The sequence below is a fragment of the Strongylocentrotus purpuratus genome, unplaced genomic scaffold, assembly GCF_000002235.5.
Source record: "Strongylocentrotus purpuratus isolate Spur 01 unplaced genomic scaffold, Spur_5.0 spur5_scaffold_17, whole genome shotgun sequence".
NCBI classification, from domain to species: Eukaryota; Metazoa; Echinodermata; class Echinoidea; order Camarodonta; family Strongylocentrotidae; genus Strongylocentrotus; species Strongylocentrotus purpuratus.
Window position 1 is genome coordinate 8463901 of NW_022145602.1, and position 26476 is coordinate 8490376.

At 37.8% G+C, this 26476-nt stretch overlaps 1 protein-coding gene across 2 annotated transcripts in view; it reads left to right on the forward strand.

Moving 5' to 3' along the window:
• LOC105443116 overlaps positions 1-25871 on the forward strand; it is a 61657-nt gene extending 35786 nt beyond the window's left edge. For both annotated transcript variants that reach the window (XM_030988626.1, XM_030988627.1), the window contains 16 exons: positions 4538-5821; positions 6399-6472; positions 8287-8484; positions 11017-11091; positions 13203-13323; positions 13944-14154; positions 14587-14692; positions 15358-15410; positions 16093-16216; positions 17184-17287; positions 18132-18231; positions 19995-20148; positions 20626-20692; positions 21419-21619; positions 22526-22694; positions 23298-25871. In XM_030988626.1, coding sequence (XP_030844486.1) covers positions 4538-5821; positions 6399-6472; positions 8287-8484; positions 11017-11091; positions 13203-13323; positions 13944-14154; positions 14587-14692; positions 15358-15410; positions 16093-16216; positions 17184-17287; positions 18132-18231; positions 19995-20148; positions 20626-20692; positions 21419-21619; positions 22526-22694; positions 23298-23513 — 3257 coding nt within the window. In that variant the 3' untranslated portion in view covers positions 23514-25871. The remainder of the gene's footprint in view (positions 1-4537; positions 5822-6398; positions 6473-8286; positions 8485-11016; positions 11092-13202; positions 13324-13943; positions 14155-14586; positions 14693-15357; positions 15411-16092; positions 16217-17183; positions 17288-18131; positions 18232-19994; positions 20149-20625; positions 20693-21418; positions 21620-22525; positions 22695-23297) is intronic.
• The last annotated feature ends 605 nt before the right edge of the window (positions 25872-26476 follow it).

A 26476-nucleotide genomic window follows, 5' to 3' on the forward strand; every position in this document is an offset into this window, starting at 1 on the left:
TGCTCTGTTTCTTCTGTTTTGAATGCATCTTTTGAAATCACGTTAATTTTGGAGTGGACTTAGCCTTGAACTAAAGTAATATCATAATAATAATAATAATAATAATATATTCATTTGTAAAGCGCAATAACTATGTGGATATATTCTATTGTGCTGCAAGAGCTCGTAAATGCTGTGCTATACATACTATATGAACAAGTGAGTTTTCAGTTTTGATTTAAAATTATCTAGTGATGGGGCTTTCCTTATTTCTAGTGGTAATTTATTCCATAATCTAGGGGCAGCACAGAGAAATGACCGGTCCCCGAGGGTTACTTTGGTTTTATATGGGGGTATTTGCAACATAAATGTGTCTTGTGTACTACGAAGGTTACGACCATGGGTTTGAGACTTGATGTGCAACAATTCAGTAACGTAACTAGGAGTTTGACCATTTAGAGCTTTGTAGACTATCATTAATATTTTAAATGTAATTCTCTGGCGAATTGGCAACCAATGTAGTTCCTTTAGAAGTGGGGTTATTCGAGAGAATTTTGGGAGGCTGCAAATTAGTCGTGCACATGTATTTTGGACCCGCTGCAACTTGGAAATTTGTGAGTCTGGCAATCCATACAATAAACTATTACAGTAATCTAGTTTACTAGTAACACATGCATGCATGATAGTTTTCATGCTGTCCTGATCAAAGTATTTTCGAATGCGTCTCAAATTATAAATCATGAAATAGGCTGATTTGCATATTTTAGTGATATGTGAATCCATATTCAGGTGGGTATCAAAAGACACACCCAAGTTTCTAACAGTATCAGATGGGGTTATGGTTGAGTCACCAACTGATACACTACGCGACCTAAATTTAGAAACCTGGCGTGGAGTACCAATGACCAAAAGTTCTGTTTTGTTATCATTTAACATCAACTTGTTTTGCAACATCCAAATCTTAATATAAACAACACATGATTCTAATTCAGAAATACAATGATCTTCAGCCGGTGTGTTAGGACAGAAAGATAGGTATAGTTGGGTGTCGTCTGCGTAGCAGTGACAACTAATACTAGGAAACTCTGTATGGATATTTGTAAGGAGTCTGCTTGTATACAAGGTAAACAACAGAGGGCCTAATCGCGACCCTTGAGGAACGCCAAAAGGCACATTGAATACATCAGAGACAACGTTATCAATTTCAATTTCCTGTTTTCTATCTGACAAGTAGGATTCAATCCATTCGATAACCTTGCCATCAACCCTAAAATGGCTTCTTAGAGTTTTCAGTAAAAATGAGTGATCTATTGTGTCGAAAGCACTGCTCATATCAAGGAGAAGCAGCAGACTTATTTTCTGGTTGTCCATTGACATAAGAAGATCACTTTTTATCCTAAGAAGTGCTGTTTCAGTACTGTGAAATTTTCGGTATGCTGATTGATTGAGCGGCAACAGTGAATGATGTTCAATGTGCTCAAGAATCTGTTGGGTAGCAGCACCTTCTACCAACTTAGAAATGTACTGAAGATTACTAATGGGCCTTAAATTACTCAATTCTGTTTCGAGGCCTGGCTTTTTCAATAGTGGTTTCACTAGAGCGACCTTCCACAATGCAGGGAATTGCCCTGCTGATAGAGACAAGTTCAACATAGAAGTAATAACAGGTATCAATTCATCGAGACATTGCAGCAATATTTTTGTGGGCATTGGGTCCAATGGACAGGACTTCTTCCTGAGCTTCATTATCAATTTTCCGACGTCTTGTTCGGACAGTGATTTAAAACTTGTCAGCGTCACTATCTGCGAATCGACTGGAACGTCATCATTGATCAGTTTGTCTATGTGTACATTGCCAAGTTTTAAATCTATATCGTTATGAATTTTCTGAACTTTATCCAAGAAAAACTTGCCCAAGTTGTTGACAAATGATTTTGAATCAACGTTACAAGGTACAATGGGTTGTTTATTTGACATGTTTAGCAAACCCTTTACAATATTGAACAACGCTTTTGTGTTTTCTTTATGTTCAGACACTAAATCTTTATGGTGACTCTTCCGTGCCTCATACAATGAAAAGGAGTAAGAGTTACGAATTGACTTAAATGCTTTCCAGTCTTTGTCTGTTTTTGATTTCATCCAAATTTGTTCAGCTTTCCTCTTTTTTCTCTTTTCTTCTAATATACTATCGGTCAACCATGGCGCCTTAGGTCGCAAAACAAAAGTTTTTGTTGCCTTTGGCGCATGCTTGTCTAAGAGGTCATTGAGAGTTGTGTCATATAACATCGCTAATTCAGTGACATCACTGGGTGTTCCATCACAAAGACGACTTTCAGTTAAGTCTTTTCTAAGTAACTCAGTATTGATTGCAGATAGTCTGCGAAATGAAACCTCTTTAACAGGAAGGCGAGGTTTACTTGAATTAAGGTAACACATTACAGGGATGTGATCAGAGATTAAAGATGAATGTGCCTGAGGTTTTCCAATGACAATGTTATCATCAGATTGCCGTCTTATTAACAGATCAAGAGTGTGGCCGTGTGTGTGGGTACAAAAATCAACTAGCTGTGTACAACACAGAGACTCAAGAAGATTTAGGAAAGACTGTGAGTCTCCACTAGAACTATCAACATGTATGTTGAAATCTCCAACTATTAATAAAGGAACATTGGACAATAAATGACTTTGAATATAATCATTGAATTCTGATAGAAAACATGATACAGATACAGGATGTAATGCAGAGTAAGGCGGTCTATATATATTAATGACACATAACTGATAGGATTTACATGAAATTTGGTACTCTGCATACTCGAAAGAGTTATGCTCACCAGCTGTGGCTTGAAGAGCATTGATGGTATCTCTGTAGACAAGTCCAGTTCCCCCTCCACGGCGGATACTACGAGGATGATGAACTAATTTATAGCCAGAAGGAACAAATTCATTTAGAACTGTAGAGTCATTGTCCGTTAGCCAGGTTTCTGTCATTGTAATAAGATCAGCATTACTGTCGCAGATGAAGTCGTGGATCAGGGCTGATTTATTGCGCACTGAGCGAACGTTCATGGAACAAAGTAACATGTTTGGAGATGATGATGATGATGATGATGATCTTGACACTTTTGATTGTCGGAGACAGTTTCTTCTGCGGCTACCGCGCCTACCTCTCCTTGTCTTTCTTCGTTGTATTCCAAAAGAATGGATGACATCGCGAACGTCGGACGACAGTCGAAGCTTTGTAGATCTCCACTGTAACAGTTCCCCTGGAGAGTAGTGAATTCTACGCTGAAGGGGAGGGTCACGATGAATGGCAAAAGATGGTACAGTGCCATCTTGATCCCGATCTGGTCCGGGGTTGGGATGTACATCACCCGCATGCAGTAGCTCTAGTTGGAAAGATGCTGTACTATTCGGGTTGTATGGAATTCTCGTTTTAAGATATTGTTTTCTAATGAAGTTTTCATTAATTGACAGTTTAATGAAGGATTGCTCACTGCAGTACACATTCCTGTTTAAAGTAGCATACAGGCAGAGTGTGAACACAAGTCCAAGTTGAAACGGTCCCATTGTGCTTGGTAGTGAATCCAGTGATTCATGTTCGTCCAGGCATACAATACATAATGATACCAGGGTACTTTTACTTACATAGAGAGTGTACATTGAAAATGGCTTCTTAGCTGGTACTACTACACATGAATCCAAAAAATGTTGTCATCAAAATATGGTGTGAAATCACATAACTATCGAATACAATTCGACTAGTGGTATCCAAAAGGCATATATAAATTACTGGTAACAACACAAATTGATATAACAAAGTAAATACAGGCAAATAAGAGCTCTTTTGGAGAGCAAGCAAAAAGCATGTGCAACATGCTTATGCGCTCATCTAATCTTATTGAAATGTTGGAGCAAATAATGCCATACGATGGATCAGTGGTAGAGTAATGGTCTCGTAACGGAGGGGGGGGGGGTCAGGGTTGGACAGGGTTAGCTGACATGATTATTTTACCGTATATCACTGATATAAAAGGGCCTTGGCTTTGGGGTGGACTAGTGAGGGCCAAAAGATAGTTGGGCCATTATCACATCTAATTTTCAAACATGCAAAAGAAAAGGAGAATACCTGAAGAAGAACTTAAAAAACATGCCCAGTCGTTGTTTCTTTTCACCAGATTTTGCTTAATAATTCTCTTTGTATATAATTTCTATGATGTGAATTCTATAAACTAATAGTTTTCCATCTTTAGAAACTGTATGTAGTTTGTTAGTGTTGATTTAACATTTGTTAAAGTTTCAGAACGCTGTGTTTATAAAACTTCACGTCTACATCGAATCCTTTGTTTTATAGTAATAATAATAGTTGTAGTATTCACATATGTATCGCATTTAATACTACGATTCTACATGCATTATGCATTGTACATTTATTACCCCTGTCATTGGATTCATTTGCTTACCCGCACATGATAATTCACACGCAAAATTCCCTGGGAAGTGTTTCCCCTTTCCCCTGTTTTTACCCCTGTTCTTCATTTTGTTCTCATTCCTGCAGCTTTTCCACAGAACCTGACGTTCGTTAGAAATTATACCTTTCGGTTTATAGACTTGAATGGCTTCACGACCAGCCTGAGAATAACCCTAAATTCCAAGGAGAAGACCTTTATCTGGGTACCATGCCTGGAAATAAAAGGATGGTTCCAAGAACCTGACGATGACAATTTGAGTGTAGAATTAGACAAGACCAACTGCAGCACGATTACAGTGTTTTCCTCTGCGAACATCATCGTTCACGGGATAGTCGAAAGTGGGGGGGCCATCACTGGAGGTTTTCTCGCTCTTCCAAACGACTATCTCGGCAAAGAATACCTGATAGATGTCTACACACCAGAAATAGGTACTTCCCCCCAAGCCGCAATAACGGCCATTAACGACAATACGAACGTGACGATCGATTGTGTTAGTTCTAATTGCACCATAGATGGAAATGTTTCTGGAAATATTATTCTAAATACGAATGACTCAGTCCTGTTGCAAACAGAATCACCAACAACCCTAACTGGAACACTGGTCCGCGCTGATAAACCAATATCGGTTGTTGTTGGATCGATAAAAGTAAGAATACCGATGACGGGGGAAGAACACGGCGTCATCATAGAACAATTGATTCCTGTCTCAAAGTGGGGGCGTGTTCATTTTGTCCCACCCTTCCAGAGTGCAACAAACGGGTGGGTAATCCGCGTTTCGGCGTTTTACCAAAACACCAACGTAACCCTGTCACAATGCGGAAACGATACTTTACAACACGAGATGCTTAGCAGGCAAAAATATATTGACATCGAAGTCGCTGAAAACATGAACAATTACGTTTGCATGATAATCTCAGATATGCCGGTCCAGGTTATGCAGTACATGGAAAGTTCTTCAAGGGATCAATACGGTGATCCTAGTATGATATTGATTCCACCAACGCAAGATTTTCATGGGAATACCACATTGCGCGTTGAAAATGGTAATGATATTTTGCAATATGTAGATTTCATCACCACGGAGAGCGGGAAAGATAGTCTGAAATTGAACGGAAATGCAGTCAGTAATCTCACTGGATACTGCTTCAATCTTACCGAAGATTTGCAGGAGATTGTAGACTATGGCCACTCGCCGGTCCAAGGTTATTGCTACTTTTATAAAAAGTTGACAAATGGAGTGTACTATGTGACGCAAAGCGACCAATCAGAGAAGTTCCTTGTTCGACTTTACGCGCAAACATTTGCAGTTGGGGGAGCAATGCTGGCAGATTTGTCATTTCAAGAACCTGAAATGCTAAACATTACTGCAGGTAATTACATTCTTAACTTCAATTCTTGTACATAATTGGAATTAAAAAAAAGCAATTGGGAATAGGTTGTAGATCTGATATGAGAGGGCCCTCTCAGCCTTGCCCCAACTAAAAGTAATAAAATAGGTAGAAAATACCAATATTTATATTAATGATATCAAGATCAGTTTCAGTACTGTTTTACATCTGTCAAAACCCATTGTAACAAATGCTGTCAAAAGTTATTACAGTCATTACAATAATCACATTTTATTGAAATAATCAAGGTAAAACTGAATTGGAAGGAATAAGAAACACAATTATTAAATCATAAAGTGACTTCCCTATGTTTTCAATAACAATTACATACATATGATTATACTGGAGGACAAAGCCCTATACGTAAATTTAGATTATTATAAATAATGTAATATGCGTGACATACAAAGGATAACGAGAAGTAATCCCTGGTATGCATCTGATAAATGTCTGAATGGATGCTCCGATATTGCCTAGCCATTTCGTCCAATTCTTTACATGGCTCTTCCTCTTGCATTTGGAGATCATTATTTCATGAGGAATCGCGTTTTTTTTAAAGGTCCTACCACGGCCACTGATACCACCTTAGCAGCCACAACGGAGATGTCAGATGCGGAAAAGCAAAGGTCCCTGGTAAGTTGAAACACTACTTTGAACACGTGTATTATTTGCCTATTCGTAGGCCTGTAAAAAGTCCGGTGTGTAAAGTCAACGGGTCTATCTTTTTTCTTTTGTTAAAAGAGCCTTTTTCAGCACCCCCCCCCCGCCCTTCAGCAAAAGTCCGGTGTTTAAAGTCAATACCGGTAGACCTTTTTCTTTTGTTACGAGCCGGAGAGTTTGGGAACACGCATGGTATCCCTCCGGGTTACAGGCCGTCCGGGGCCTGTAAACGTTTTACATAATAATAATCTTCCTTCGCCACATTTTATTTATCACGGGATAGATAGAGTATTCAACTGTGTCCAATGCATGGGTAATCTATATCGGTGTTATAATGGTTATCAAGGAGCTATTCAGTCAAGACCGGAAGTGGAAAATGTTGTAAAACCACTGTGTTGAACAAAGCAATCCTTCCGTCATTTGGTTCCTAGTGTTTTGTGGACAATTTCAAGCGAGCGACAGTGCATATCGTGAGGCGAAGAAAGCAACCGAAGCTGCACACGATGCGTCAATTACTGACGTAACGCTGCGTCACCGACTGGTGAAGTCATTAGTGACTTTTAGATTGAATGGACGAGAACGGCGTGAACGTCCATTGATCATGCGTGATATTGCAAGCCGTTTTAGCATTCATTTTATTCCTATTTTTTATATCAAAAATTCATTTCTTGATATCGAGAATTACCATTGCTTTACATTACAGAAAACTATTTCTTGATATTCTTGATATCAAGAAATAGGAATAAATGTTTAAAAAACGGCTTGCCATGGACACGCATGATCAGTGGACGATCGCGCCGCTCTCGTCCACTCTATTAGGGACTTTTAGATTTGCACGTCGACAGCTTTGACTGCAACGTGTGACGTCATTTTCAGGCACTGCGCATGCGTCACGTCGTCTCAGTCGGCGATCGAGAATGCGTCACCCTTGATTTTCCTAAATCTAGTACATACATAGATCTACATACATATTGATATTTATATGGCGCTTTACATTCACATGCCGCGTGCGCATAAAATATACAGTTCCTCAGGTAGACATGCTATTGTGTAAAAATGTGTAGAACAGGTGTCACATGCATATTCACCTGTTCTACCCATTTTTACATAATAGCAGTGAAGGGATGTTCTTTTGTCTACCACAGCAACTGTTGAGGGTAGAATGAGGAACTGTATATTTTGTCCTCTTTCTTTGTCCGTCATAACTTCCTGCTTGCATGTATATCGTCGAGTGCAATCTAAAAGATTTATAATTGTAGTCAAAATGGGCAGTTGAGTAAGTTGACACGCATGCTCAGTCGGCGCTCGTCGTGTTCTCGTCCACTCAATCTAAAAGTCCCTATTGACGCGTGCCATGTTTGATTGCCTTCTTACGGGTACTTCCAAATAGGTGATTAACGATTGTATATGTTATGCGTGTATCCTTGTTTATTCTCAATTACTTCAGGTACATGAATACACATGATAGTGGAAAGAGAAAAACATACCATACCTATATACCTTTATCTCATCCTCTATCATTTTGTCTTTCTGGTAGATATATTTCCCACGGAATGGAGATGGTGCACATTCGTTTGCGGGTTAGAAAGCCAGTGACAAGGGAAAATAATACAGCACATTGAATTATTTATGAAATGCATGTAAAGTATTATTATAATCCTGGTTAACACTCTGCCCCCCCCCCCCATTCTCTCCCTCTCTCTCTCTCACACTCTTTCTCTCTCTCTCTCTCTCTCTCTACCCCCTTCTCTTTCCCACTTTTTCCCCATCTCATTCTCTCACAACAGAGCGCTAGACTCCAAGGAGGTTTCCAGAACTACGGTGAGGCTGAGGCAGCCATGTCGGCATTCACCGACTACCTCGGGGATCGGGAAGAACTCGGGTCCGTCGACGATCTGGACTTCGCCTTCGACTACTTCACCCGAGTTCTCAAACACAAGCCGTTGGAGCACGCCACGGGCGACAACGCCCAGTCATTTCTCAATGTAAGTATATAAACCCAGGGAAGTATAAGACTTGGCCCGTTTTCTACTTTCTCAGTTAAACCAGACCCTGTGCCTGAAACCACGTTGAACCAAAGTCCAACTTACACATCAGACTAACTTCCTTTACTCAACCCGATTTTTAACGGAAGCCTCAACCCAGATCCGGGTCGAAATTATAGTCGAATGTGGGCCATGGGGTTTGCCGATTAAATAAGGTGTGAATTTTCATTATCCCAATATTTATTTTTACAAGATTGGGATTGTGCGACTTCAATGTTTATGGTTTCAGAATAAAGTTAAACTGAGTAGGAAGGGGACACGTAAACAAAATGTTTGTTACGACAGTGACGATCCAATTATGTTTTAAATTATTTTGTATGCCCCGAAATAATCCATTCACATCTCTCTCTCTCTCTATCTCTCTCATTCATTGCCCATCGTCTCTCTCTCTCTCCCCGGTTGTATAAAAAAAAAAATCTTGAATGTACTCATTTCCAGTACACTAGCTTCAAGCTTTGACAAACAAAAAATCAAACTTCCTTTTGAAAGGAAGGAAAAAAGGGGAAATATCCGACCATGAAAAGAGATTTAAAAAATAATATCAAACATACCCTACTACATGTACTTCGAAATAGAGGTTATCCTGGTGATATCCTAGCATGTTTACCTTGAGGATTAGGATCTTTGGACAAACGTTCTGAAGAGGGAGGGTCCTTTGTGATATGACTGAATCATTCGAAGCGATCAAACACTTTGTTTCAGGGCGTGGTAAATATTAACCCATCGCATTACACTTTTACCCAATACCATTACGGGGCGCAATTATTTTTTTATTTCAAACAGAATAAAACAATAATGAAAACAATAAAAAATGTGTGTCAAGACTTTTTTCCAGGTGATATTTCACATGGGAACAATATATATACATCATGCAATCAGTGGCGTAAAGAGGGTCTAGTAGTTTAATAGGGGCACCGGTTTCAAGAGGGGGGAGGGGGAAGCAAAGGAAATATTTGGGTGAATGAATGACGGGACAAGCCTATGGAGTCAATTTATGGTGTGTTAGAAAAATATCGCTTTTGTTAGTTAGCTTTTTGTTTGTTAATATGCTTGTTTTGTGTGTGAATTTGTATATCGATAATTCTCCCCCCCCCCCCTCTCTCTCTCTCTCTTTCGTTCTTTCTCTTTTTTGTTCTCTCTCTCTCTCTCTCTTCTCTCTTTCTCTCTTTTTTTCTCACCCTTTTCCCTCTCTCTCTTTTATTTTGTTATTCGAATGGGAAGGGGGCACGTATCTCCCATGTGCCCCCTGTAACTACGCAAATGGTTACAATAACGGATAGAGGAACAGTAAACGTCTAATAGCGACGTTGGAAAACCAGCTGACCTTGGGTCGTTATGAATCTAAATTACCAAGAGTAATTCTTGATATGACACTATTCCTGATTACACATCGAATTAAAATTCGATTGACCATATGTTTTCTGTCATTCAACCCGAGGGTAAACCCCATATGCACACATACTTAACAAAATATTAGCGTCATATGAGAAAGAAGGGCTTAGGAAATTTAGAATGTGACACTTGTTATTGATTTTTTTTTCTTCTTCTAATTACATTGCCACTGAAGCGTAGCGTCTGACAATTTGCCGATGTGTGATTTACGTTACCCGTAATCCTTCTCATATACGCTTCCTTTATTTTGCAACTTGATGGTTTTGCTTCGCTCGGTAGCGCATGACCAAGATGGAACGTCATCGTACAGACACAGTGGTGCAGTGTTAGAACGCCCATGAATGGGAGGGGGGGGGGGGGGATGAAACGATGAAATGCAAATTAACAAACATAATGATTAGTGGGGGTGGGGTGTGATGGGTGAGTTCTACGTGTCTTCTTTTCTCGGGTCTTTTTCCTTCCTCCCTCTCTCTCTTTTTTTGTTGGTTACTTTTGAATTAAGTTTCAGTTTTAGCGCGGAGGGGAGGGGGCACTTGATACCTGTTCTCCCTCTTGCTATGCCTCTGCATAGACACATAGTGTTTACGATTATGATTGAGCAGGAAACTTATTTCCCTCGAGTGTTACCCGTTTTATGGTCTACATGAAACAGACACGGCGTTACAAATTACAATTAGAGTTGTCCCAGGACATTCTCTTCTTTCTCAATCTCAGACTTTTTTGTTTTATTGTTCATGAACTTAACGCCGCCCCCCCCCCCACCTCATTCATTCCCTCTTCATTTCTTCCCTTTTTCTGCTCCTGCCCATTGCCTAATTCGCATGACCCCGTTTTCATTTCCTAAACCAAAATTTCAGCCTTTCCCTCAACAAGTTATCACATTTACACGCGCACAAAACACACACACACACACGCATATACGCCCAGACTCTTTTCATTTTCCTCTTCTGCAGCCATATGTAATTCATAATGAATTTGTTGTAGTAATGGGTCATCAATTTTACCCGCTAGCAATAATATTCTGTTTCTTTTGTATTTTTATATCGCATTCTGTTTTAAAATTTAATTTATCGTCACTAGCTCTCTTCTGGACCGATGAGCGTTCTCTATGCGGATAAGACTAATCAACTCCTAGCTAAAGCATGTGAATATGGGGTAAGCAATAACATCAGTACTGTAACTTCTAGTAATAAGGGGGCCGTTTCTCGAAACCATCATGAGTCTAATTTCATGGACATCCCATAGAAACGCTTGTTATTTCTATAGCACATATTTCAATGGGATGTCCAAGAAGTTATACTTATGACGGTTTCGAGAAACCTGCCCCTTGTTTGTCCAGGACGTTTTCTACTTCTTTCAATTTTTAGTTGAAAGGATAACAATGAAAGTAATATACGTTATTTTTTCACATGACGTGTATAGAGAATTATTCAAAACAGAAGGTTGGCTTCTTGTGCAAGTTGGAAAGTTTGTGAGCTTTCTTATTCTGTTATATTGATTTGGAAGAATATTATATTAAAATATTAACCCCAAACAAGATTATATTTAAATGTCCCAGTATGACAAGTATGACGACAAATGGCTGAAGGGTTTAGACCTAACATTTCATGCAACATGTCTCCATGGTATGTCTATTCTCATAATCAGTCTATGTTATGTATGTACTCCATGTGCTTTAAAGCGAGATGGAGTAAATTCCTTATTATTGACCTCAAAATCCATTTCATGCCCAGCTCTCCTCCTTCCCGATACTTCAGGATTGCTCGATTGATTCAAAGTTTTCTTTTCCAAAACATTTTATCATTACTTTTACTACGATTCAACAATGCCATTTTTATTGGAATTGGTTGATGTCAGTGAACCGCAGTGTAAAATTTAGCGACAGTATGACGTCACAATTTGTACCCTTGTATTGATGGTATGGGAATTTTGAAGTGATCGTTTGTTCTGGTAGAGCTCAAAAATCTATCACACTTCACTTTTCATGTTCATTTTGTGGAAGTAATGACTGGTGCATTTTGCTCTACTAGACCAATCACGAATGTTCAATTGCTTCAAGAGCTTCGATTGCGAGACCATTCACGTGCTTAATGCAAATTTAATCACATGTTGTGGCCTTGAGGGACTCCTTGAATCTTTTTACGCACACCCTTGAACATGAAATCAATGCTTAAGAGAGCAATCGTCCTTCATGACAAGTGTATCCGCAGGCTCGAGTCCACCGTCGTTTAAAACGCCCTTCAGAAATCTTCGAAAATCTCAGTCTTTGGGGTAAAAAGATCCCTGCATGAACGTGATTTTAACCATTTTAGTTCAGTGCAGTTCAGTAAATTCTACTAAAAAAACAAACGATACCAACTTTCATATAGACCAATCACAAATTATATCAGTATTACAATTTCTTCTGGAGTTTCTCTTTTGTTTAAATTAGTTATTAGACATTTCAAACTTTTAGCAATTTATTCGTCAAATTTTCAAATAATATTACGAAAACAGTCAATCGAAAATGTGACAAATGGCTTGAATAGAAAAAGAAAAGAGAACGTAGACTGTGGCAATTTCCTATTTATTTTGAATAAAGAGATTCAGTAAAACCTAAGATTTGAAATAAATGAGAAAGGTTTCCATTTATCTTATAAACTGATAATCATAGTCCTTCACCCTTTCATAATTCCTCTCTATATGATTCAGCAATGTCACTATCACTGGAAATTGTTGAAGTCAGTGACCCGCAGTGTCATAGTGTGACTTTGACGTCACAAAATGTACCCTTGTTTTGATGATATGGACATTTCAAAGTGACCGCTAGCTATGGTGTCAGATAGCCAAACAAATCTATCACACGTCACCTTTAATTTTCATTTTGTGAAATGACTAGTGGATACGGAAACTAACTTAATGTTTAAAGTTATGAAAAATAATTTTTTTTTAAATACAAATGCGGTAGAAGAGAGTTAGATTTGCCATGTCTAAAGCGTTCAATTAAAGCTAACAAATCAAAGCTTACTACAATAATGGTGATTATAATAATGGTAATAGTGATATTTATATCAATACTAATAATAATAATGATAATAAAATAATATTAGTACTAATAATTTTCCTAGTCCCGTAAATCAAAATAATAAACACACTATTCAACTCACAATACACGTTACTTGTCTCGTGAATCTATATTAAAAGACACTTAGAGAAACAGGGAAGCATTGCTCCTCTATGAAAATGAAATTGAAATATTGACCCAATATCCACCTTTGTACCTCCAGACCGGTCTGAAGTCTACCCCAGAACACGCTCAAAAAGAGCTAGAGGTTCTGATGAATGATGCTGCAGCCCTCATCATAAATGGAGGTACATCTTCGTTTGGCGTTACAACTAAAAATGCAGGTATGTAAAGAGCTGTAGTCAGATACAATGAAACCTGTCTATAAAGACCACCCAAGGGAGACAAGAAAAGTGGTCTTTGAAGGCATGGGGTCTTTATGTACAGGTTCCTTTAGTACATGTTTCAATGAAAAATCTTTTTCAAGGGAAACACAAAATGTGATCTTTGTACACAGGTGGTCACTAAACTGTACTGTACAACGTCGGACAACCGGCAACATGCAAACACTTCGAAAACAGCGAATCTCACACATTGAATGGAGAGTTGTCATAGTGTTTGCAAAAGACATGGAAAAATGATTGCTCAGTCGAAAAGCTATATTCCTTTTTTTTTCTCGAAAGAAACATGGCTTAAGGTACATTTATTTCATATTTTGCCTCTTGAAATGTAACAGACAACAGGCAAAAACATCGCTGTTTCGCGCACAATAAATGGAAAAACGTCATAATGTATGCAAAAGAAATGGAAAACTATTGCTTTGTCAACAAGCTATATTGATATATTTTTGTTTTTGAAAAAATAAGGCTTTGTGTACATTCATTTCATATTTTGCCTTTTGAAACGTAACCGACAAAGGGCTTGTTTTCTCTCAGTTTCATGTTATCTTATCATCCTTCCACAGCGGTCGCTGTTTCATCCACCCGGTCCGCAACTTCATCAGCAGTCGCCACTGAATCTTCTGTGTGTGGCGGCGCCCTAGACCTGAATCTGGAGGGCGTGCATATTCCATGCGAGGTTATTAAGGAGCTCGATTCCCGCGCTTCGTACCTTATCAACCTTCCCCATGGAGCGGAGGCTGTGTCGAGATCATCCTGCAAATATGACGAGAATGAGTAATGATGATTTATATTTTATCCCCCCCCCCCCTCCTCCGATTCCAGTTTTATCTAGCATACCAGAATGACAAAAGAACTGCCTCGACTATACTTAGGAATATATTTATAAACAAATAAAGTCTGACGATTCCGGAGAAGGGGATTACTAAATTAAAGATAAACCATTTCATCGATAAGTGTTGTGTTTATCTTTAACATTATTTATAATTAATGATATATATTAATTCTAGAACTGTTTATTTTCAGATATTGGACTTCAAACTGTGTTACTGCTGTGGTACAAATCCACTGTTGAACCAGACTTGGTTCAGTAACCCGTTCATGTTTATCTCTGTTACTGACCCCCCCCCCCTCCCTTTCCTCTCGTGCTATCTCTCTCTCTCTCTCTCTTATTCTCTGTTATTCTCTCTTACCCAATTCTCCTTCCAGAACCATTGTCTCCTCGCCTCTTCTAGGTGTGGGCCTTATATCGGAGAGGTCGAAACAGAATTTTAGCAGCAACATTACGTTGACATTCCTCACAACCGCTGACAAGGTGCGTAACAACCTTTTAAAAATGGTCTGTATTCTAATAAAATACTCAAACGGTGCAGTTATTAAAAGATCGAATTCTTCTCGCACTGAAGACGGTATCAAATTGATTTATTCTTTGTAAACAAATCCATGTAGAAAATCTTCATGAATTCTATGAATAAATTGTTTTTAAAACATGAATCTACATATAAAATGGTTGCAAATACTTTCGAAAAACCCCGATGAGTTAATTTCAGTAGCCTTCTGCGTCAGCTGTGGACGTTTATGAACATGGGAATGAAATGTATTATAGTATGTTAAAATTGCTATGAGTTGATTTTTCGAAAATATTGCGTTCGCACTATGTATATGTGGTAAAGAAGATCAATGAAATTGTATGACTATATGACATGTAAATGACTCGAAATAAATGTTGAAAGTTGTACTTTAAATGGCATGACAGCGGGTATGTCGATTCTTTTCAATTTCCATTAGTGCAGTTTACATTCCTATAAAAATGAAGAAAACAAAAATCTACTACAATTACGTGATATCATTTGTTTTTAAACAAGTTCAGTATGCTAAAGTTAGCAATTTTTACTTCTATATTCGGTTTGTCTGGATTAATGCATTCTTATTGCATTTCGTCATCATTTCCCTCATTTATGAATTAATTTACATCTACAGACGGAACCCACGTACAATAACACTCTTTGTTCGTATTGGGATAACGATGCTAGGTAAGTTATTTGGTCACCCATTTCACTTGGTTTTCGTTTAAAACTTTGAACGCAATCATAATTACTAACGACCTTTAACTCTTATCCTGCCACAGGGCTAATCCCCATTGTGCCAAGCCACAAATCCCCCAGTGCCAAATTTATAACGAGATAATTGGATTAACGCGATGGTACTACCAATAGCGCGTGCAAAACACTAGGCACAGTCCAATGGGCAATCATGCAAGAAGCAGAGTAACAGTAGCTTGCTCGTGTGTACAAAGCAATATAACAATAGCGTGCATGCAGCCTTATGGCAGGCTATATAAGGGCAAGTTTAATGCCGAACCATTACCTTGACATCCCATGTGATAGGCATGCATGCGTGCAGTATATTGATATTGTTATTATTATCCTTTTAGTTTAATATCACCGCTATTGTGCGAAAACAGAGAGAAATACATAAGTCCAGGCTGCATGTTTTAAGAAACTGTACAGGACAACATAAATTATACAAAGTAAAACATATTAAATACCATACTGCAATAAAACATAAAATATATACAAAAAAGTACTTTGGAACAAATTGGAACACAATGAGCGTTAGCTGGTTTGAAATAAACATTTTCATCTTTATAAGGTCAGTTCAAAATTATCAGATTGCACAATTTAAATTAATGTTATTGTTGATTACATCTTTTAGGAACTGGTCAACTTCGGGTTGCTACCTAGGAGATATTAACGTCACGGATAACGGCACAATGGTCACGTGCCTATGTGATCACCTGACAAGCTTTGCTGTACTGCTGGATGTTTCTGGTACAGACGTGAGTCCGAAGAAAAATAATTAAATTGTTTTTCCCCCTTTGAGAAAAAAAATGAAGAACAACATTTCTTAAAGCCCTTTTAGACCCTCGTTTACAGAGATTAATGATATACATGTATAATGTTGCATATCAAATCAAATCCACTTTGCAGAAGACTTTTTAGTAGTATAATACCAACGGTATATCTTTTAAACGATATTCTGTTAGTACGTAAATGTATGCGAAATGCAAGTCAAACCTGAAATAAATATCAAATGCAAGCACTGACGTCACATTATCATCACCGTGGTTGACCAAAGAAGCCAACTAAATAATCTATGCGAATCTCATATTGGCAATTTGGTCCGTGGGATGTCACGTAGCCTTGTACAACTTTCTCGTTTGTCATGGACAAAAATATGCTTAATTTAAGTTTAAGTACCTTTTCTTTTGGAGCAGTACTTGAATTCATCATGGATAGCCTAAAAGGCCATCTATAAAGAAAAGACCCTACCTTGTCAAACATTTAAATTAAACAAAAAATACTTTTCAGTTATTTTTGTGTTAAAACAAACGGGAGATTGCACGGCACTACGTACCAATGACATCACCAATTTAACCAGATTGAAGTGGCCATAAGTATAGCGATTACAACTTTCAAATATTCATATTCATTCAAACATTCATCAGTCTGCTTTCCTGACATTTCTGCTTTATTGTAGAGGTTGGATTTTCCTTTTGCGTCCAACTATTTCAATGTTTTTTAGGAATTGGTTTGTTTTATATTTCCAAAGATATTGCATGCTTTATTACGGGTGTTGTTGATGTTGCTATTTGGTGTTGTTTTGAGCAGGAAATGTATTGGTCACCTCAATAAGGTGCCATCGGGAAGGAAAGTCAATTTAGCGTCTATTCAAGATGACAGACTGAATATTGATAATAACGGACAACCAATATTCGTGTCATTATTCAATCGTATCTAATACAGATTCCACCGCAAGATGAATTCGCCATGGGAATCATCTCCTGGGTCGGATGCAGCCTATCAATCGTTGCCTGCTTCCTGACAATTTTTGGTTACACCTTTCTCAGGTAAGAGATACGAATATGACCCCGCCCCCTTCCCCCATTGAACACGGTTGTAAAGACTTTCAAGAGATCATCTCAATGGCACTGTGTGTATTTTTGAATATCCATTCGGACTACGTAATACGTTGCTACAATGGTCGTTAAATGGTAAATGGGTTTAAAGTGCAAAGTCCAAATTTGTATTTCCATTTTCAAGAAGAAAAGTTCAAATTATAAACGCAAATAAATTACAAACAAAATTTTACAAAGTATACGAAATAAATTAAACAACTGTTATTTTCCTTTGCATAACAAAAAACTTTATTTATATTATTTAAGTTACAAGGAATTATAAGATACTCATATCATACAATCTAATTCAAGAAGAAAATAAGAATGTTGCTGTATATATATATATATATGTGTGTTAATTTGAAAATGGAGCGATCCACTAAAAAGCATGGCTTGTAAAGTGTGGGCAAACTGCTGGGCTAATGAAGCTTCCTTTAAGTTGATTCCTGGGAAATAATAATAGCGATATTAATATTTATACATGTTTCTAAAGGGTGTGATCAATTTTGAACATTTGCCTTTTGTGGGTAGAATAGTCAAGGTATTGGACACCGTTTGGCGCGCACCGAAGTGAATTTCCAGATGATGTTTATGTGTGCAATTCATAATCTACAAGCAAATGAATGTCTTATAAGTATAACACTTTTTTCTGGAAGTTGTTTAATGTATTTTACCCTCATAACAGGTTGGTGTGTGTGTGTGTGCATAAGAGTGTGTGTGTGTGTGTGTGTGCGCGTGCGTGTGCGTGAGTCCCTTGTCCCTAATTGTAATCCTCCTTTATCATCCATTTCTCCAGACTCCACAGTGATCTTATCCTGATACATGGTAACCTAGCCTTGTCTGTAGGGTTAGCTGAGATCGTGTTCCTGTGTCTCAATCTCGTAAAGCATCCATCGGTGAGTCTCCAAGCCCTATCAGGTTTTAAAGATCTTCCACGAAAAAAATGAAAATGCCATGTCATCTTCTTGATCATGTTGATCATGTTATGTAATGGTCTCAGTTTACCTTCACTATGGTCTGTATTTTACTAATCCATCTTAACCTGCGGTCTAAGTTTGTAATCGTTAAACGTGATCGTAGGCCAAGTCCGCTCCAAAAATAACTTGCTTTCAATAGAAGTAGAAAAATCAGACAAACCAATCACATAACAACAATTTAGTAAAATCGAATAGCTAATATGAATGTTATGGATTTTTGAAAAAGTATGACAAAGTATGGAACAATGGAAGTCACTACACAAATTGCCAATTTGGTTATCAGTTTGTGACGTCATCGCCTCACTATTTATCAGTTGCTTTATATATTTGTATCCATTATTTTCCCTTGTTATCCCCTAAAACTTTTTTCCCTATGCGTTTGCCCAGGTTATATACATTGTATCATATTGCGTGCATAATCTTTTAATGAATTTTGAAGAAATTGTACATTTTTCTGAATATTATATATTCTTAATAATTGATTCTTATATATTATATAGTTAATCAAAAATTGAAATTTTCATGATTTAACTGAAAAAAATAACGCTGTATTAGTGCATCCACACTAAAACATATTACTCTCATAACTTGGATGTTGGTGTCAGGAAACAAGATTATTAGGGGGGAAATGGGAAATTTGTATTTTCCCCGTCGGTAGAGTAGTGGTCTCGTAATCCGGTGACCCAGGTTCGAAACCAAGTCGATGCGCTAGTGCCCTTTGGTAAGGCATTAATCCTCATTACCAGGTTCCTCGGAGAAGACCTAAAGCCGTTGGCCGTCTGGTTGCTTTTACTAACAAGCATTTATGCTTTCTTAGCAGTCAGGTAAAACATCCATCACCACAAACTTCAATATAAAGAAAACAATTAGTTGATAGTGAGGCAATGACGTTACAGACTCATGAGTGAGTTGCTAATTTGTCTTTTGATTTTCAAAGTTTGTCATATCATAAAGAATTCATAACTTTCTTATTAGTAATCTGATTTTGCTCAAACTTTTTATGATTAATTTTTCTGATTTTTCTGCTTCTATTATAAGTCAATTTTTTTTGGAGTAGACTTGGTCTTTAAAGAGATATAGTAGTTGGCTCTCATGGGAAAGTGTTATCAATCACCAGGATTAGCCTTAAGTTTTATGACCGACAGGCTTCTGCATTTTCCTTCAATATTATGTTTGTTATCCTTAATAATATGATTTGAATTATGATGTGTATACGGTGCGAGATAGCAGAAATTATCACCGAACTTTTTCAAAGTCACACAAGTTTATGTCTGACACAGACTAATTGCAACCATTTAAAGCCCCCCCCCCCTCCTGTAGTACTTGTAGCTACATGCTCACTCTATATAGAAAACGCTGCCTAAGCGGTGCCTGTTGCCCCCCCCCCCTCCCATGATCCTCTTTTTGTTATGTTAATTGAGAGCTGAGTTGATGAGACAGCCACCTGTCAGTGACCACACTGGGTGGTCTGATCCCTCCCGGCCAAACTAGTACAAACGGGCTTTAAGTAATAAAACTTGCACTTTATCATTTAAAGAGAGCTTCGACTTTAATACAGGCAAGGACAAGTATGATTTATTTCAGAATGGTTTCTAAAGTCATACATTTTGTTCGAATGTCGCAGTTGTCATAAATATTATTATCGTTTTTATTAATTTTTGTCTAAACTCTTCCCCCCTCAGATACCATGTACTGTCGTGGGTGCTTTGCTTTATTATCAACTGTTGGTGATGTTTGCCTGGATGGCCATAGAAGGCATACATCTCTATCTGCTGACCTTTGTAGTATGGAACGCTGAACGGCGCAAATTCAAGTACTATATGGCATGCGGATGGGGTAAGCAAATACCGTTTTGAAGAAAAAACAATTAAGCAATGAATTATATTTCTATATTAAGCGTAATATCCATCACATGCCGCTACCCTAAGTCTACTGTGTATCTACATCACCATGCAAGCAGATACGTATATTAAAGCAGCATCTAGGGGAAAAGTGTTTTGATGTATTTTTATATCAATTTAATTATTTTTGTTCTGTTAACCATTCAGAGTCAGTTTATAGTTGGTGTCCGTGCAAATGGGATATTTAGGATAGGAAATAAAGTTACCTCATCCTGGCTAAAATGTGGCTAAGTTTAATGTAGTTTTACTATTTTCAAGCTTTTAAAGTACATATTTTACAACAAAACCTTTACTCTGTTCACCGTTCTGATCTTTCGAAAAAGCATAGTCTTTCTAGTATTTGCCAATAATTAAACATCTATAAAATGACTTTTTTGTTAACATCTTGGTAATTCTTCAATTTTTCCTACAGGAATACCGGCTGTCTTTTTAATTGTGCTTCTATCCGTGTATCATGATGATTTAGAAAGAGGGATAGCGTAAGTACATTTTTTCCTCAGATTTTAAGCTTGGGTTGTTTTTTATCAAAAAGTATACGGATTTGAATCAAGAATCAATTATTTAGCATACTGTACCTGTTATTTTGAAGACTACGGACGTTAAAATGTGCTACTTCCATGCCCTTTGCTCTGAGGCAAACAAATATTATACATAAATCGTTATCCCGAAGAGGATCGTTTCCACAAGTTTGATGTACAAAGGGGTATTTGAGTTTTGCTGCCGAGGGTGCTTCACAAAATAACTTTTGTTGTAAGATAACGAAAAATTGAGTGTCAAATTTGAAACAATATACAATTTAAATGACGAAATAATCTTTGTTTGATCAAAATCGGTTCAGAGACGGCTGAAATATCCATAAATATATAACCATTTCTAATATTTGTGGTGCCCCCCAAAAAAATATTCGGTAATTTTGAACCAGCTGTTGAAAAACGAAATAGCGCCTCATACGTTTTATTCCAGCTAATGCCGATAGTGGCTCTTTGTTGGCTTTTTCAACAATGGCGTCTTCCGTTTCGCCGGAAAGATTGGACCCGAGTTGGTCAAGGCAAACACTTGAGAAATTAATGGAGACGAATGACTAGACGAAATGTTACCGATGTAAACGGTCGTCGACCCATACTTGTCTGTTTTTGGACTAAATCCAGTAAAGATTCAATGATGCCATCCCTAATTCTGCATTTTCCCTATTTTTCTTTTTATAGTACAAGCTGTTTCCTGGGTCTTGAATCCGGTTCTAATGGGAACTACAGCGATCCTGATGGGAACCTAAGTCTGCTTTTCTTCATGATACCGGTCGCCATTGTGATTGTTTTTAACCTCTTTGTGATGATACGGGTTGTTCTACAAATTGCGAAAATGGCGGACGGGCCTACGCTACAAAGTGACGTCAAGTCTAGAGTGAGGTGAGTACAATATTGCAGTTTTTAAGAAATCAACTTGTAGTATGTGTGTTTGTTATTGGGTTTTATACAGACGCGTATCAATCAGATATGAATATTTACGTCTGGGGACCGACCTTTAAAGTCACCATCCGATAGACGTATTTCAGTATCAAACCTGCGTCCTCGGCCGGATTACAGGCGCACGCCACAACGCCCCGATTTTTAAAACATTTTTGTATCGCTTGTAGGGGGATTCTTTGAGATCGTATTTAAACTAAAATGGCAAAAGTCAAACGTATTTACCCATTTCTTCCTGCTGTATCCGTTGCATTACCTAATAGAATGATAATGGACACAGTACTGCATACCAAAGGTATCCATTTCTTCTTATCCAAGCTATAGTAGGGAAATAAATTCTTAAGATGCCGTCCTTCAGGTATTTGTTCAATACCGTTGGTGCGAACTGACAAAAAGGGAATACTTTAAAACAAAAGGAAATCATTATACAATGGCGTATTATAAAATACTGTTGACAAAATTAATAATATATCTTATCACAATGATGAAACCATTACGATAGTTCTTAATCTATGAGGCTAATGTACAGTTGGTAGAGGTGAATTATCAAATATCAAAAGTGATGTTACGTCGCAAAAATATATTGAATAGCATCCTTGTTTCTCTCATCTTTTCTTCTTGTTAATCGTCCCTTGTATTTCTCCCTGCATTACCTATCTACCTGTCATTCTGTTTGTATATCTGTTCCCATTTCTCTTGCTTTTTCTCTCTCTTATCTATCTTTTCTATTTCATTTTCTTTTTATATATTTTTACCCGCTTCTTTCACTTCTCTCTCTCCTTTACTCATTGACTGCCATCCATAAATTGTCTACCCTTTTTTGTATCCCCTTCTCTATCTCGAACACAGACATGGTGCGAAGGCGATTTTGATTCTTCTTCCCATCATGGGCTTGACGTGGGCCTTTGCCTTCTTGGCCATCGAGAGGGCGTCTGTCGCTTTCCAGTATATCTTTGTCCTTTTAAATTCCTTCCAAGGGGTCTTTATATTTCTCGTCCACTTTGTACGGAATTCTGAGGTAAGCAAATCTGGCATGACAAGAAAATACAAATGTTCCGTTGAAAATATCAAGTTGATGCGATGCAAACTCACGACAGGAATTTCTAATAAATCAAACCAAAGTCGTAGAATTTCATCAGCTTTGTCCAACACCTTTCAACAAGCATGAACATGACACTGACATATTACATGATCCGAACTTAAGTTCTGTGAATACAGTGGGATATTTATAATGCTTTTACAATGACTTCGAGTGTCTGCCATGTTGTTTGGTGGAAGCCCCAACAAATATTGAAATGAAAGTGTTATATAACTAAATTACGATCGAATGAAGCTATTGCATCATAGAATATGTTCTTAGTTTCATCATGTTGATCTCCGTTTGGTTTTGTTTACATATCACTGTTTCTTCTCCCGGTTTCTTAAATGATTGCAATAGTTTCCACACACCACCGTTCCTTGCAATTATTCAGCGTACTCTTGTAGTGTTCTCCCACCGTAGGGCTCAATATTCTCTTTCAATTTTCTGTTCTAATATCTTCTACATTTTCCTTTCAAGACACTGTCATGTCATGTACATGTTGTGAGTAAAGTATTTACGTCATCATTTTTCGTTCTTCAGGTACGGCATGCTTTAAAGCGGAAGAGGGAAAGGTGGTTGGTCAGTCAAAGCAGACAGGGTGACTACCGGGTGAAGAATACCAAGAAGACGTCGAGCTCTGCAGTCGACAAGACAAGTTCGTCCATGGCAAAGACACCAGAACAGACCATGACGCTCATGAACATGAACACAGAACCAGTTTTTCCCGTTTGTATTCCGGACGAAAACGATAACTGAAGTTAGATCACAAAAAAGGAAAAACCACGTGGCATACACAAACAGATAAGTCATGCCAGACATCTTGACATTTATGAAAGTTGGTACTAAAGCGATGTTTGTCGGTGTTGATTTAAAAAAATGCAACTATGAGTTCAAAGCATGAACAGGAAAATCATAGTGACAGCTACTGAGAACACGGCATCTTGTCAGATTCATCTTGAATTTCTAGAACGTCACGACTGAAGCCATGTATACTGGTTTAATTACTTCCTGATATTATTGCGACTAAAGTGATTGGAATATTACATGAAGACAACCTTAGCTGTGACTTCTACGGCCATATTTCTACGCCTCAGCAGGCCTGAACGTTCACGCTTAATCTGTGTATAGCGTTTTGCTCCACGACTGAAACAGCAGCTGAAGATGCAGAATTTTAAACGACAACCCAGTCTGAACGCCAGAGGGCCATGTCCATATTAAAGATACCTTGAACCGCAGGAACATGCATGCCATTCTTAAACATTGTACCGGTAAAACTCCTGTGATTGGAATATACAAATACAACCTGTACAAGACAAGTTGTGACAATGAAAAAAGAGGAGAGACACAACTCTTAAAAAACTTTTCCTTTGATAGTTTATCATTTTGATATTCGTGTTGTTCTTTATCATTTACAGGTATTACTAGTGCTTCTGGGACACCTGCCTCCTGGACATCCACCCCGGATAACTATCCCCCGTCAACTACCCCCTAGGGCAACCACTCCTTTAGGACGACTAACCTCAGGACAACTACCACCTAGGACAACTACCCCCGGACAACTACCCCTAGGAAAACTACCCCCAGACAACTATCCAAGGGGGTAGTTGTCTGGGTAGTAGTTGTCCGGGGGTAGTCATCATGGAGGGTAGTTTTCCGGGAGTTGTTGTCCTTGGGGTGGTTTTCCTAGGGGTACTTGTCCTTCGGGGTAGTTGACTAGGTGTTGGTTGTCCCGGGGGGGGGGGTAGTCGTGCTGGAGGGGGTTGCCCCAGGGGATTTGCTGTCCTAGGGGATAGTTGACTGGGGGTTGTTATCCGGGGGTGGATGTCCAGGGGTACGGTTTCCGGATAAGATTAGTTGCATGTCAAGATATTTTGTGATACGTCACAACTGTAATTACTTCTGAATATAATGCCTCTGTGCAATAATTTCGAGGAGAACTCTGATGCCAACTTCACGTTTCCTTACATTTGGTTTCTAACTCTCGATAGCGGATGACTTTCTGGACACCTTTAACCAATTTTTTTATTATAAAGTTTTACATGTTCAATAATCCACTTTGAATTATTAAGATTTTGGCCATTACAAATCAACATTAGATACATTACATGAATAAGTGCTTTTCACATAATGTTGACAGACATATCATACAACACTTTTCGAGATTTAGGGGCAATCGTTGTCATGTTGAATTAATAAACAGTGAAACCTGTCTATAAAGACCACCCAAGGGAGACAAGAAAAGTGGTTTTTAAAGGCAGGTGTTCTTTATGAACAGATGCCTATAGTACATGTTTCAATGAGAAAACATTTTCAAGGGAATCAAGAAATGCGGTCTTTATCGACAGGTGGTCTCTAAGGCAAGTTTGACTGTATTTGTGTTGGTGTAAATAGAGGTTTGTAGGTCGATCGCATTTGTCTGTACTTTCCTTATTGAAAGCTTCATCCAAAAAGGAATTTATTGCTGGCTCTAAGCTAACTGTTTATATGAAGATTCATCCCATCAGGTATCTTTGTACTAGATTTTCAGATATTTTATTGGTAAATTTCTATGATTGAAAATTGATATTGTATGTAAATTAATATGTTTTTTGCTTTTGGACCCCATGGAAGAACAGGACCATTTTGAAAATGGTTCTGAAATGGGCTATCCAACCTTACTTTTTTATCTTTTGAAATGTGCTTTATAACTTGTATGTATATATGGATTTCGGAACTAAATAACAAACAACATTTTCACGGCAGCTCTTAACGATTTCTCCCCCCCCCCCTCTCTCTCTCTTTCACATATGCGTAATGTTTTCAACACACTTTTGTTTTTCTTCAGGAAACAAATGGATTAGAACATACATTATAGAGTAGATAATAATAGCGTAAATATATGTGAATGATTTTCCTACAAGAAAGTAGGTAAAAGGGAACTTTTCCAAAAAAGTGATATGGAAAAACATTTTTGATGGAGAAGATTGTGTAGATCATCTCGACAAAATTACCTTTTCTCTACTTTATTCAGTTAATGCAATCCATTTCTACTCAAAGAGCTAAGAACTTGAAAATGGCGTCCAGCGATAGGCTAAATAAATAACAAATAAATGAATTTGTATAACTTATTGAAAATACGCTTGTGAATGCTTATTTTGTTTATGTATGTGTTCTAGCAATTTGGGATCCATTCATTCAAGCGTCTTCATAATATCTCGAGCAAACATGCGCCGTTGTTCGTGGGTCATCAAAAATAAACCTTAAGGTTTCCCTAACATAAAGTTTAAACTTACGGTGCACTGTAGGCCTAGCCCACACCAAAGTGCGTCACATGGAATCCTTTTTATAAATACTTATCCTGGGAATTTATTTTCAGTGTCTTCATTGCTTTTAGTTTGTTCCTTTCACGATATTGTGTAGGAAACTGAAAGTGTTTACTTTGATATACCAAAAAAATGCTTGATTTCATGTATCGGAAGAAATGTATCAGTTTGCTGTTTCTCATTGTTATTCAATTATAGCTCTTTTAACGATAGCAATGAGTTCTAACCGAAATCTAATTGAAAATCATTAATTGATTAACGATTGCTTGATTAATTGACTTATTTCGTAATGAACTTTGTAAAACGTGTAAGAAATGTTACTTTTATTACTACAAGGAAGACGATAACGTTACTGCTGGTATCCGCTTTAAAATGATAACATCAGTTTCCTGGGTCTAAGATTTACATTGATATCAA